Here is a 13,739-nt window from a genome sequence, read left to right on the forward strand (position 1 = left end):
GGGGGAATATGGATTATAGGCAGGAGTCCTTCCCCAGGTAGTATGGCATGGTACAAGACTGAGGGGTGAATCAGGAGAAATCTGCTGGGAGGACCCAACAGATAAATAAAGGGATAGCTCTAAGGCCAAGGGACCAAAGATGGGATCCAAGTTTGTGTAAATCAAGACAGGTTGGATGACACACACTAAGGGCCAGGACAGTTGACCAGAATAGCTTTGGCAACCAGAGCACTGAATATTCAAGTGACTTAGATTTAGAGTCTCAGAAGGGGAACCAAGTTGTGAAATGTCTGTTCCATCTGGGGAACAGCAAATGACCAGCGTATCACAGACGGTTTGCCAATAGAATAAGGGTGCAAGAGAGAATGTCAGTCTAGTCATTGTGAGTTTATTGATTGTCTGTTGCTGCTTTAATAATTATCACAAACTTAAAGGCTTAAAGTTATGATCTCACAGTTCTGTAGGTCAAAAGCCTGGGCTGCCTCAGCTGGTTTCTCCGCTCCAGTTCTCATAAGAATAGAACCAAGGGCTCTTATCTGGAGACTCTGGGAATAATCTACCAGATTCATCCAAATTGTTGGCCAAATTGAGCTCCGCACAGTTGTAGGATGGAGGTTCCTGTTCCCTGGCTGACTGTCAGCCAGGGGTCCTCAGCTTCTGGAGGCCACTTGCATGCATTTCATGACTCATTACCCCCTTCTTCCATCTTCAAAGCCTTCAGTAGCCAATCATATCCTTCTCAGGCTTTGAATCTCTCTGGTTTCCATTTCTGCCTCATTTCTCCTGCCTTTGACTGGATTACTTGATTGACTCTTCTGCTTTCCTCTTCTGCTTTTAAGGGCTCATATGATTACTTTGGGTTTCTACTGAATAATCCAGGATCATCTCTGTATTTTAAGGTCACCTGTCTAGGAACTAGTTCCATTTGCAGAGTCCCTTTACAGCAGTGTCTGTATTGGTGTTTGATTGCGTACCTGGGGGACAGGAATCTTGGGGAGCATCTTTAGAGTTCCACCACCACACTGTGTTAACACATTTATCGCATTTCCCAAATCTGGGTGAGTTTTAGGCAATGCCAAGTGTTAGCCTCGATTCCTGGTACTTAACTGAAACCTCAGGGAGATTTGTTCCCTTTTTCTTCCAGGCTGCTGATTATTTCAGACCTGTTCTCTCTCCAGAGGTTTTCTATAATTGTTTCTCCTGTCCTTCTCATTTCCTTGCTATCTGTCCATCAGCTCTGCCTATATTATTGACTAAGCGAACAGAGCATTGTGCTCTTCGTGTTCTGAAAATCTTTCTACAATTCCCTTGAGCCTTGGATACTACCCCATCAAGCTCTGATGGCTCTAGAAAAATCTCCGGACTGGGGATCCTGTTCTCTTGTCTTTTGTAATCTTTAGAGACCCCTTGAGAATTTTTTTAAGCTTTTTTTTCTTACTAAAAAATGTAACTAATTCCTTTAACAACTAAGAAGGAAAAGAAGAGCTAACTAAATTACTACTACATTTTTTTAAGTAATTTCAACTATTTTAGGACCTATCCCCCATAATTCACAATGCCAAGGTTAAGGACAATTATTTCCACAATTTATTGCACATTAGGACCTTGCTGAAATGCAAATTGCTGGGCCTACACCAAAGAGTCAATAAATCTAGAGTTGGAGCTCAGGAAGTCTCCGTTCAGCTAGGATCCTGGGGAAGGGTTAGAGACGTGCATTGCTCTCATAGCTACTAAGTGGCAGCAAGATGTAAGGTGAAGTCCAGGGTGAAATTCATCTGTGCTTCCTATTTAGAGTGAATGAAAGTGTGTAGGGAGATAAAGCTTCTCTAAGGAGTCCTTGGAGGTGAGTCCCTCATTATCCTATCCCTGGGCACACATCAGGGGTATACTGCTTCTGCACACTCTTGTCGTTCTTATCTTCACCATTATGATCCTGATGCTGACAGTCAGCATGCCTTCTGCCCTGTCTTTCCCAGGCTGTATGTACACTAGTCTTCAGTGCCCCTCATAATACCCTGTGGGTACCCATACCGTGTTGAAGGAGATGCTTTATTGCCACATTCCAATTAATGAATGGGATCGAACCCTACATGCATTTAAGAGAGAGAGAGAATGAACATTTATGGAGAGAAAGGGAAAGAAAATCAACATTAATTGCCACCTATGCTCATGGGGTTGGCGCTATAAGGGTTTAGCTCTGGTAGATGCAGTCTAGCTTCCTGAAAAAGTAAGACACTTTGCAAATGTTATTTAATCTTCACACAAATGCCTTGAGGCATCACTATCCCTATTTCATAAATGAGGGAAAAAAAATTGAGGCTCAGAAAGGTCACAAAACTCACACCATTGTGCAGCCAGTTGGGAGAATGTCAAGATCTGAACCCTGGTGTCTTCCTTCATAGGTTGTCATCTTTCCATTCCCCCACATTTCCCTTCCAAGCTCAAAAATCCCAAGATTTATGTAAGTATTTTATAACCATTATATAGGATGTTGAAGGCATTAGTTGTAGTTTGCATTTCTGTGGCCACCATATACATCCCACATCTCTAAATATTACTTGTAAATGTTTTCTCTTGCAATTCTCCTCATTACATAGTAGCAAAATAAATAAAATGTGCTTACCAGCGCAACTCTCCCATGGGGCTTCCCCCACACATTTCACTGTCTTGCCCAAACATTCATAATGGGGACATGCACATATTCTATAAACGCACTGCTTCCACTTACTCTTTCTTCCCACTTCCTCTTATGGATGGAACCATCCAGCCCTCTCTGCTCATCTGTCACACCCTGGCTTTGTCACTGGTTACAAAGCCGCATGTCCCCCAGCACATTCCTGGCATTCGCCGGGTGCTGCTGCCACTTCCCTGCCAAGATGACTTCCCAAGGGGACTCTGCAGCCTCCTGAATGGTCCACATGTTAGGCATTCCTTAGATAGTTCTGTTTTGGGCCAACAGTCATTTGACTTTTGCCAACGCAGGACTGAGGTCCCTCTTACTAGAGAGAAAAATCAAATGGAATTGATTACCTGCCCATCCAGAGTCTCCATCTGCGAATCAGATGAGATGTGAAACAAGAGGGCCCCAACCCATAGTAACTTCACACTTCCGCGGAGTCACATTTCAACTCTGTGGCTCTGATGTTCGAGGTGTTGGAGGGGGCGATGGGAGAGCTGTGCTTGCTTATTCCCTTTTGTTGCTGAGCACCTTCTTCCCTAGAATAACGTTTTCCTTTATGAAGGATAGCCATGTTCTATTTATCAGAAAAAGAAAAAGGATGTCACCCATCCTGTGTCCCTTTTGCCGGAGCTACTAGCAAGCTCCCGAGTTAAATTTAGTGCTCATTTGCATGAGCTCATTCTTGGTTTCTGGAGAAAAGTAACTGTCTTCTCTTTTCTCCTCTATGATTTCTGAACTCTGGAGGTATTAGACATTTAGAGAAGGGGCCATGATTCATTGACTGATTGATTTTTTTTTTTTTTTTTTTTTTTTTTTTTGCTTGAATACCATACTTTGGGGGACGTTCTCATGAATATTTACTGGGGATAAAGAAAATGAAATCTGGTGATATTGTACCCTTTCTGTCTTAGTAAGGGGTTCTTACTGATCAAGGAGGATATCAGAAGCAGTTACAGTGTCAGTGTTCTACACGGCACTGGGGTTCCTAGTCAACTAATCTCATGTACAAAGTCAAATTTCTTCCCCATTCAGTGACAGTTTATCCAAATATTGTCTTTAGAACCCACCTGCAGGAGATGTGAGTCTGCTAAGCAGATGCATACCCAGTCACACAAAGGATCGTGGCTTGATTTCCATTGTAGTCATGACCCCAGAAAGGAGCCAGAGATAGCCTGGAAGAGAGGTCTAGGCCTGGGCCCACTTAACTTTTCTAACAGACAAGTGGCAGAGATGCTGTTGAGGCCAGGCCAGTACAGAAGAGGGAGAACACTCGGGATGAGTATGGTTTATCCAGGGACATCGCATGCCAAGTAGCTGGTTGATCACACAGGGTACTTGCATGAAGGGACATATGACAGGGCTGAGATCTTGTCCACTGTGCTCCTTTTCATAGTTCACTCTCCCAGATGGGATGCCTTCTGCATTAGTCCACCTGGAGGGAGTACTTTTATCTAATTCATACAAGGGTTCCATCTGAGCTACAGGGACAGTCCTCTTGCCCCAACCTCGTAAAAGCCACTGTGACGAGGAAAGCTAAGTGTAGCGAGGAGGGTCGATGGGAAGCCTGGAATGAGCAACTAGGAGTGATGTTCCAGTGTTCTTTCTTGGGGCACAGAGCAAATGACCCTCCCCTCTGCAAATACATGAAGAGCCAAGGTGGTAAACATGATCACCCTATAATCATTGCATTAGACACAAAAGGCTAGAATGTCAGGAAAGACAGTGGTATACAAAAGGAAAAAGGAGCATTGTCACTAATTCACACATTGAACAGATAGGAACCTAGTGCCTACTGGGTGCTGGACTCGGTGCTAGGCATGGAGGTTGCTGCGCGAGTATCCCAGGTAGTCTGTTGGAACAGCTAGGGTCGGTTTCCATCCTCTGTGTTCCCTGGGCCACATTATTTCCTTACACACGTGACGAAGTGAACTTCTGCAGTGTCAGTAGTGTTCACGTTCTCCCTTCCTTCCAGCATTTCTACTGTACATTGAGATCTCCGGGGAACTTCACAAGGGATGTTCCTCCTCAGGATTGTTGGCTTGCAAGGATGCATACCCAGAATTCCCTTCTGGCCTCTCACTCAAACCTTCCGTGTTCCCTTGTGTTAAAATCAAAGACACAGTTCTCATCTGCTTACCCAGTTATTTGCTGAGAGATATTATCAAAGGTGGCTCTGCAGAATTCAGGAGTTCCTGCATCAGCAGACTTCCATGAGGGATCAGAGTAGCCGAAGCCCAGGATTCTAAGTGAGGAAGGGTTTGCACGGATGCTGGAGAAGTAAGCAGCGGCGAGCCCGGAAGGATGCACCTAAAACAGCACAGGCATTTCTGTCTCTAGAGGAGGGTAGCAGGGAAGTGTTAACAGGGAGGAACATGATCAGATTCTCCTGGGAGAACAATTACTACTCCATGGTGAAGAGCAATATTAGGGAAGGGCCCTTCAGCACACGTAAAGGACAGAATGGTGGCCTGGATTGAGGAAGTGAGTGACAGCATGGAAAGAAGGGATGGATTCACTAAAGATTCGGGGGAGCAAGTGGGCAAAACATGGACACTGTAAATACGGGAAGAAGGGAAAAGTCGGGGAGGAGTGCTGACAGGTCTTGGTCTGGGCCATGGCGTGGTGTCTGTGCCCTGAGTAGGTCAACACTGGCCCCCCTTTTGTCATGGCTCAGGGCGCATTCTGGAAAGGGTAATTAAAGGGGACTGGAGAGATGAAGGAAAGGGACCTGGGTAGACCACTCAGCTACTCCACTTTGAATGCAGGCTGCCTGTCGCCGCCTTGTTGCACTTAGGATCGTACCCACCGTAGGCCATGAGTAAACATATGTTATGTTAATTAATTTTGTAATGTGAAAATACAAAGTAAACTCTGGTATTGATGCCCATGAAATTCAGAGCAGGCTTCAAGAACCCCACAGTTCTTCACCATCTAAGGATGTCCCAAGAGAAGGCATTCGTGAATGGGTGATGGGAAGGAGGGACTTGTCTTGAACAGGTCTTGAAGGCATCCAAATTCAGCATCCTGTTCAGTTCTGGAATCTCTCAGAAATTGACATACTCTGTAGAAGCATGTGGTTCCGATTGACTTTAATGGGATTCCCTTGCAAACCACAGATTGTAAATTATTCCCTAGTAGGTATAACATTTATAGAAGACATATTATTTTACCCTGAATACCCCCTGGATGCTGTTACACTGAATTTCTGACAACGGCAGAACTCGAAATAAGATCATCTTTTGCTAGAAGCCACTGCTCCATGTTGATCTCTGTAAGCCGAAGAAAATGGGTGTTTGTCATAAAAGAACATTTTCTTTAAAGGGGAAGAAAGACCTTTAATTCCATGCTAAGGAATATCAAACACGATCTCCGTGGAGTGTTTGTTTTGTTTTGTTTCGTTAATACAAGGCAGGGCACTTTCTCTTGGAGAAGAAATGATAGTTTTTCCCAGATCTGGAGATTAAACAATTTGGTAGTCATTTCACGTTCAGCTCACAAAAAGGGGATTTGCATATGAACTTGTTTGGGCAAGAAAACACATCTGAACGTGTTTCATGGGAACTATCTCTATCCGTGGCAGTTCCTTGTGGCCATCTCCTTCTTTTCTTTTCTTCCTCCCTACAGGTCACCGGGTTGAAACTGTCTCAGGACCTCGATGATCTTGCCATTCTCTACCTGGCCACAGTTCAAGCCATTGCTGTAAGACACTTTAATGCCATTTTTAAAGAGACTTAGGGCTATCAATAAACCTTAGGCCACATGCTCCTCCAGGATACGTCATGTGCTTGTGGGACAGAGATTGTTAATTAAAAGGGAGCTTGCCAAAGAGAGATGCGTGTCTTTTCGGAAGGAAATCTTGACGAAGGTCTTCACCTGCTTTACTAGTCACCTCACATAGATGAAAGCTGAAAGGAGTTCGGGTCTTTGAACATCATTCTTGGCATTTATTTAATTTGTCTTCCAAGTTCAATTAAGGAGAAGCAGATGCCATTTATGCTTGCATTAAGAAAAGCCGATGTTAAGAATGTGCAGACTTCTAAAACACACGATATCGCTCACTTTGCAAAAGGATTCATTACAGGGTTCCTTTAAATAGTAAGCATCCTTAGTGTTTGTTTTTAGATAATTAGCTGCTTCAATGAGAGGTTTGGATGGTTAGGGAGAGAAGGAGGGAAGAATTAAACGTATTAGGAACTCCTACGCTGAAGATCAATCCAAAATGAAAACAAAATCCTGGAAGCGTAAACATCTCAGTCTAAAGGGTCTTATTCTCCCACGGTGATCCAAAAATGGGGTATATGCACAGACGACTGTATGTGTGCGTCTGTTAGGAAGTACATTTTGGAGGAGTGGGTCGTGGCTTTCGAGGTTTCAGAGCTGGGAGGAATCCCAAAATTACAATTAATTAAGTGAGGCTTAGCCACTCTGGTAAGAGAGCATGGACCAACAGAAAAGAAAAATCAGTTCACTCAATTCTGATTCCAAATTTATTTTTCAGAGACACACAAAGTTTTTTTTGTTTTCGTTAACGTTACATGGACATACTCTATGCCATTTAGTTATTTCGTTTCTCTCCATGCCACTTCCTTCAAAGCCTCATTCCTTCAAATACCAGAACTACATACATTTTTTCCATACATCCGTACCACTAACAGAAGGGCGTGTCTTAACGTTCGCGTTTGTCCAGGTGCCGTGTAGGTGGGATAAGAGAGCAGAGCCTCCCGACCATGAAGGGAACATATGGTCTTTCGTGGAACAGGCCAACTTGATTAGAGGAAACAGTCCTTGTAGATCATATGCCAGTTTGACTGTATCTTCCTGAAGCAACTGTCATGGATTTAATAGCATGGCCAGTTCAGTGAAATCAGTCAGTTGGCACTATTTATGGGAACTTGGTCAAAAACACAATTCTGCCATCTATCAAAGTGGAGGGAGTGAAGGGTAAAATGAATATGGAAGAAATTAATGTGCATCAGTAGTAAAGATAATTGTTCAGTGATCCTGTTTTATGGTAATAATGATGATAACGATAAATAATATAGTTCTGGGGTATTAAGTGACAGGCACTGTGCTAAATATTTACAAATATTGCATGATGTAACCTAGTGAGATAGACGTGAGTATTCCTGTTCGACACAGTGGAAAACTAAGCCTCAGCAAGGTTCATTAACCTGCCCAAATTCATACAGCTAGGAAGGGGCAGAGCTAGGATGGGAAGCCGCGGCTTTCTGAAATAAAGGTATATGAGGTATTGAGGAACTTTCATTTTCTGGTTATCAGTGCTAGTGTCTTAGAAAAGTCTTAGAGTGGAATGAAGTGACTGTGCAGAAATGGGACATGAGAGCTGTGAGCTGTTCATCCTCTGAGTACACGCTCAGAGGCCGACCAAGGGGCACCGTCACATGATGGTAAGGACTGTCACCTTTCACTGACACCCACTTGCTGTGCCAGGCACCAGAGTACCTACCCAGAGTGGCTTAGGGCAGTCACCCTGTGAGGAGGTGGGATTGTCCTTGTTTTCCAGGCAGAGGGAAAACCACCTTGCAGGGTCAGATAGCCGGCACGTGGTCGAGTCAGAACCCAAGCCCGTCCGAGGACTGCCTGCCTCACTCCCATTCTTCGGCTCTTTTCCACTCCGCCAACCTGCCTTTTCCTTTGAAATGTTTATAAAAGCGACACGGATGGAATCCGCTTTCAGGCATTTCCAAGACCAGTTTTTATTTCACACATCTTAGCAAACGTTGTTGTTTTGGCCGGGATCGCCTCACAAGAGGCCCCCTTCCTGGTGAGAATGCTGCAGCCGTCCAAGAATATATAAATGGGGCTAAACGGGACACGAGCTGGATGGAGCCAGCTCCTGTTTCCCAAACACCACACACTCGAAAAATCAATCTTGTATTTAATGGCTCATATGTGTATTAAGAGCTATCATATTTATTCTGTCTGTTGTTTAATGACCTTTATAATACCATGGAGGGGAGGAAATTTGAGGCGGATCATTTGATAAGGTTTTTCCACGGGGTCTGTTGAATTGTGAGTTCAGTCCATTTTGCAAAGGTACCAGGCTCTGCTGATCTTTCAGGCAAAAATGTGCATTTTAATGAAGGAGTCTGAGCACCGATATTTTCCCATGATGTTCAACTTGAATAAAAAAAATTTTTGTTTGTTTGTTTCACTGGCTCCGAAGATTACCCTAGCCTCTGCTTGCTGGGAATACGTTAAAGTTAAACAAATTGCTCTCTGTCGTGATATCTGTGGTTGGTATTTTGTAGGAAGAGAATGAAAGAGACATTGTAATGAAGTTAACTTAGGCCTGTGCGAAACTCTCCGTGAAGTAAAATTCTCTCTTGATCACACTTAATTGAAAGACTTGTCAGACAACCGGTTTATCCATAGCCTGTTCATCTATAGTTTTCCTTTCAGAATAGACCCTTAAAAAGTACTATTTGCATTTGAAGTCTCTCGATTTGCATTTAGTTCTGTACATTCCCAGTGGAATAGCCTAATTTTAATTTAAATTTCTCTGTGAAAACATTTTTTCCAGAAAGGTGAGCACAAAATCATTTTAGCACAAAGCCCTGTGGCGGGGCATTTAAGGAGGGTGGAACGTTTCACCCAGTGGAGCCTGGGACACCCGAAGGGAAGGCCCTGTTGCTAGTTGCCAGCCCTAGTGGGAAATTCCAGCCAACAATGCCCCGGGGGTGGGGGGTGGGGTGAAGGGGGGTGGGCGCAGGCTGTCTCAGCCCCTCCCAAGGGAGTGCCTCTTGTTCTGATACTTCTTTTGCCTTTTCCCAAGGGAATGTGCTTTGTGTTACCCTCTGCTCTGGCCTGCTAATCACGTGAGCCGCAGGTCTGTGGTTTTAGAAGTATGGGAAATACCAGTTTTGCCTGGTATTTCCACGGGTTTGGAGGGGAGGCTTGGTACAGCCATCCTCTCCCAAGGCCGACCATACTGCCTCAGGCAAATCCCGTAACCCCTACATGGGGATAACAAGGTGCAATTTTTTAGTTTATCCCAAGACAAGCGAGGATAGCAAAGTGCATAGCAGAGTGCCTAGACTACAGCTAATAACCAGAATGGCACTCACCCCCAGGCCCCTTCCATGTACTCGGCACTCCTGGGTGTGCTGTGCATACACTGTCCACAGCAGCCCTGCGAGGCAGGCATTGATATTTCATCAAATCTAAGACCGCAATTAAAATTGTTTCTGCGTGCTAACATTTCTGACAATTCATGGAGTTTTCCAGTGCATGAGTATGATCTTACTATTACTTAAAAAAAAAATGAGGCTTGAGTCTTAGAAAGGTTGGATACAGGTTGGATTCAAGAAGGAGGTGAAATGTCCTAATGCCATCCTAGCGTTCTTGAGTTCAGAAGTCATGCTCTTGGCTGCCCCTCCAGCAGACTAGACTGTCCTGCTGTCCACAGACACTGACTGATCCATGGTGGACGCCAGGGCGTCTGTAGGCCTCCCGAAATCATTTATTATGCCATTTTGTCAGTGACTTTCTTCTGGAAAGGTCGGTAGGTTTTAATCTATTCTCAAGAGGGTTCATGACCCCCCAAAAGCTTAAGAAAGAACATCTGTGGGTAATCAGCCACATGCAATAAGCAGGATCTGGCCTTATACGGTACAACATGTTTTAATTTTTTTTTTAACACACTACATCTGTGGATTATTTTTGGAGGCCCAAGTTTTACCTAATCCATATTCTTACCAGATTCGCTAATAGCTGAAGGCCTCTGGGCTGGAACTGCTGTGCTTTTGCTCCCGAACTGCCTGCCCCCGTCTCTCCTAATTTACTACGCAGCGTTCAGGATTTCATGACCCCTGGTCCCCAGAACACCTTCTAGCCACTCCGTCTCCCAGAGGCGCCCCCAGGCGCGGGTGAGACAGCTCTCCAAGCAGCCAGGTCAAAAGAGGCTTCACTTGCCCTACATCTCACCCCAAGGGGACAGTGGTCGGGGGACATCCTGACTAATTCCCAAACGCTCTCCTTCACTTTGGTTAAGCCTCTGATACAGCCCGCCCTCATGCTGAACTACCTCCTTCTCCGCACGCTTGGGTACCACCTTCCCAGCAACACTGTCATTAAGTCTGTGACACTGGCTCGCATCTTCTCTCCAGCCCCAACCCGCCTTCTTCTTGGCAGCTGCCCCATCTGTGGCCTCCCAGATCCTTGCCCTTCTTCTCCCTCTGCTTTGTCAACTCACCCCCTTGTCCACACCTGGCACTGTGTCATCCCTCAGAATTAATCACTCTCTAAACACCTCAAGAGCTCCCTCTCCACCAGAAACAAACCAGTTCTCTCTCACTTCCATCCAGAGCCCCTTCCTCAACCATTGCCATGTGGCAGCCTCCTGAAGTAATGTCACAGTTCATCTTTTGGTTTTAATCCTTGACGCAAGTAAACTTGATTCATGCGCTTCTCGTTTTTGAACTTGCGGATAAACTAAGAGTGTTAGCTGTTTGTGTAGCCCAGTTAAAACTAAAGAATTGCACATTGACATTCACCCAGGCGACCCTACGATGCCTTTTCCCAGGCATCCCCGATTTTGACTGGGTTGAGTAGACTGAGCAAGGACGAGCATAGCGGATTTGGGGGAGATATTGGCACATGAGGTCAGAAACGAAAATACAAGCAAGCCAGAATGTGTGATTTCCACAACATCCCAGACCGCAAAGGACTGACGGATGGGCTCTGGCTCCTGCAACATCTCTGGAGAACCGCTACCTGGTTTCAGGTGGTAACAAAGGTCAGCGTAGCCCTTGGTCAGTCTGACGTCTTACTCTCACTTCATGCGATTAGAGCTCTCTTCCCCTGTTCCTGTTGCTGGTGTAATTGAGCACCCTTTTCCAAAGAACAAACCTCTTTAGCTCCTATCACTGGCAGGAAGACTGACTCAGAGACCCCTGGCCACTTCCTCCAGCCCCCATCCCTGCTAGAGGATCCAGGCCACAGTGGACACTCCGTAATTATTTGCCTCGGGGAAGCCCGTTCATATTAACTGTGTGAACATTGTCGGTTGGTTTTGCCAATGTTGTGTAACGACTGGTGGAAGCACATGGTAGAGCAATTAAGAAGGTTTGGAGTCAGACGGGCCCAGGTTGGAATTCCCGCCCTGCGACTTCATTAACTGTGTGATCAGAAGCAGCCTAACTCTCGGAGCCTCAGCGCTCTGAGACTGTGTGCAAAGCTCTCAGTGTGGTGTCTGGGGCTGGGTAAGCACTTAGTGAATGCTCCAGAGCTTTTCCTTGCGCTGCTATACTGATGTTTTCTTCTGCTTTTCCCTTTCAGTTTGGCACCCGCCTCATCATAGAGGCCATGGAGGCGGGGGGACACTCTATCAGCACGCTTTTTTTGTGTGGAGGCCTGAGCAAGAATCCTCTTTTTGTACAGATGCATGCGGACATCACTGGTGAGTCTGGGGAGGAAGAGAATAGGTCGTTTGGGGCCTGGCAGCAGATGTCCCTGGCTGAGGGCCGCACGGGGTTGGAAATAGCAGAGGTTAGGGGTGATGTGCCAGATTATTTTGTTGTTGTTGTTGTTGTTGTTGTTGTTTAAGGTTTTATTTATTTATTTGACAGAGAGAGAGAGATCACAAGTAGGCAGAGAGGCAAGCAGAGAGAGAGAGGGAAGCAGGCTCCCTGCTGAGCAGAGAGCCTGATGAGGGACTCGATCCCAGGACCCCAGGATCACGACCCGAGCCGAAGGCAGAGGCCCTAACCCACCGAGCCACCCAGGTGCCCCATAGATTATTTTGAATCTTTAGGTAAAAATGTATTTTCTTTCTTTTTGATAACTGTGAAGTGTTTATAGTCATGATAGAGAAAGTGACTTCTCTGTGAATCCAATGATTGAATAATCCCAAGAAACAAGATGAGAGATGTCAGCAAGAGCTAGGTTGTAATTTAAGCACTTCTGAAACTGTCTGAGCACCTCTTCTGATGCACGATTGTGGGGAATATTGAAGAGACACAGACGAGTAATACAGGATTCCTGTCCCCAAAGATCTCGAAGTCTGTTGACAAGGACAGACGGATGTGCAAACGTAGTGTGGCAGGAGCTCAGAGTAAGAAATACATGGAGTTTTATGGGGACATGGTGGGGTACTGCACCCTGGTTTGGACCTGCGATGAGGCAGGGCAAGTGGTCAGAAGGAAGGGACAAGGAAGCTGTCTTGAAGAAAGAAGACAGAGCCAACTGCTGTGGGAACAGGGGTCTGGCTGCAGATGGGAATTTGAGCCCTGAGACCCCAAGATCTTACGATTCTTTCATAGCGTGTGACACAGAGAAAATCTAGGGTCATGGGCTGATTCCTCTGTGATATGAGCACAGCAGAGCAGGATTGCTTGTGCAGATCCCTGGACCTTAAGAAAGGGACCCCATTGGCCAGAGGCATGCTAGTATTACAGAGCCGAGCCTGGATTTCCATCCCTCGGGAACTCGTGGCCTCTGGCCTCTTGCTCCTTTCTCCCATGGTGTCTCCTAGAGACTGGCATCCTCCCCACCCCAGCCCGGGACCCACACATCATGGCCAAGCACCAGAGCAGGACAAGGGAAAGGAAGCAGAAGGGGAATGAACCCTGCCCACAGCCCCAACTCAAAGCGTGACATGAGCCCACCCTTCAATGGCATCTCTTCGTCATGGTCTCTTGCTCTTCCCCATCCCGTGGGCTCCTTCCCTGGCAATTGGGTGGGTCAAGGTCCCTGCCCTGGATGCTGCCTCATCATGTCACCAGTGCCCACTCCAGACCATGCAGATCCCTGCAAAGGAGAGCTTTACCAAATGCCAAGGGCATAGTTAACCCTTGTCCTTTGTGAGACAAATTAATTGCTAATTAATATGCTTATTAATGCTAATTAATATACTTATCCCCGTTTTAGATAGAGGTAAGAAGACTGAGGTACAAACCAGAGGACTTTTCCCAAAAAAGCACCTAGTCCCAGGGTAAATATATCAGAATGTTAGTATGGAAATTACTACCATTAACCAAACTCCCACCGTGTGATGCTGGAGTCATTATATATTAAACCTCATGAACTGTTGTGAGGT

The 13,739-nt window shown here is 45.6% G+C and overlaps 1 protein-coding gene across 15 annotated transcripts in view; it reads left to right on the plus strand.

Moving 5' to 3' along the window:
- Positions 1-13,739, plus strand: part of FGGY (FGGY carbohydrate kinase domain containing) — a 412,410-nt gene that overhangs the window by 309,218 nt on the left and 89,453 nt on the right. For 14 of the 15 annotated variants that reach the window (XR_009345297.1, XM_059137206.1, XM_059137204.1 and 11 more), the window contains 2 exons: positions 6,305-6,379; positions 11,981-12,101. Coding sequence is in view for 14 of the 15 variants with exons in the window: in XM_059137206.1 (XP_058993189.1) it covers positions 6,305-6,379; positions 11,981-12,101 (196 nt within the window). In the remaining variant the exon portion in view is untranslated. The remainder of the gene's footprint in view (positions 1-6,304; positions 6,380-11,980; positions 12,102-13,739) is intronic. The other variant, XM_059137208.1, reaches the window with a different exon arrangement.

The sequence above is a fragment of the Mustela lutreola genome, chromosome 10 (genome assembly GCF_030435805.1).
Source record: "Mustela lutreola isolate mMusLut2 chromosome 10, mMusLut2.pri, whole genome shotgun sequence".
Lineage (NCBI taxonomy): Eukaryota > Metazoa > Chordata > Mammalia > Carnivora > Mustelidae > Mustela > Mustela lutreola.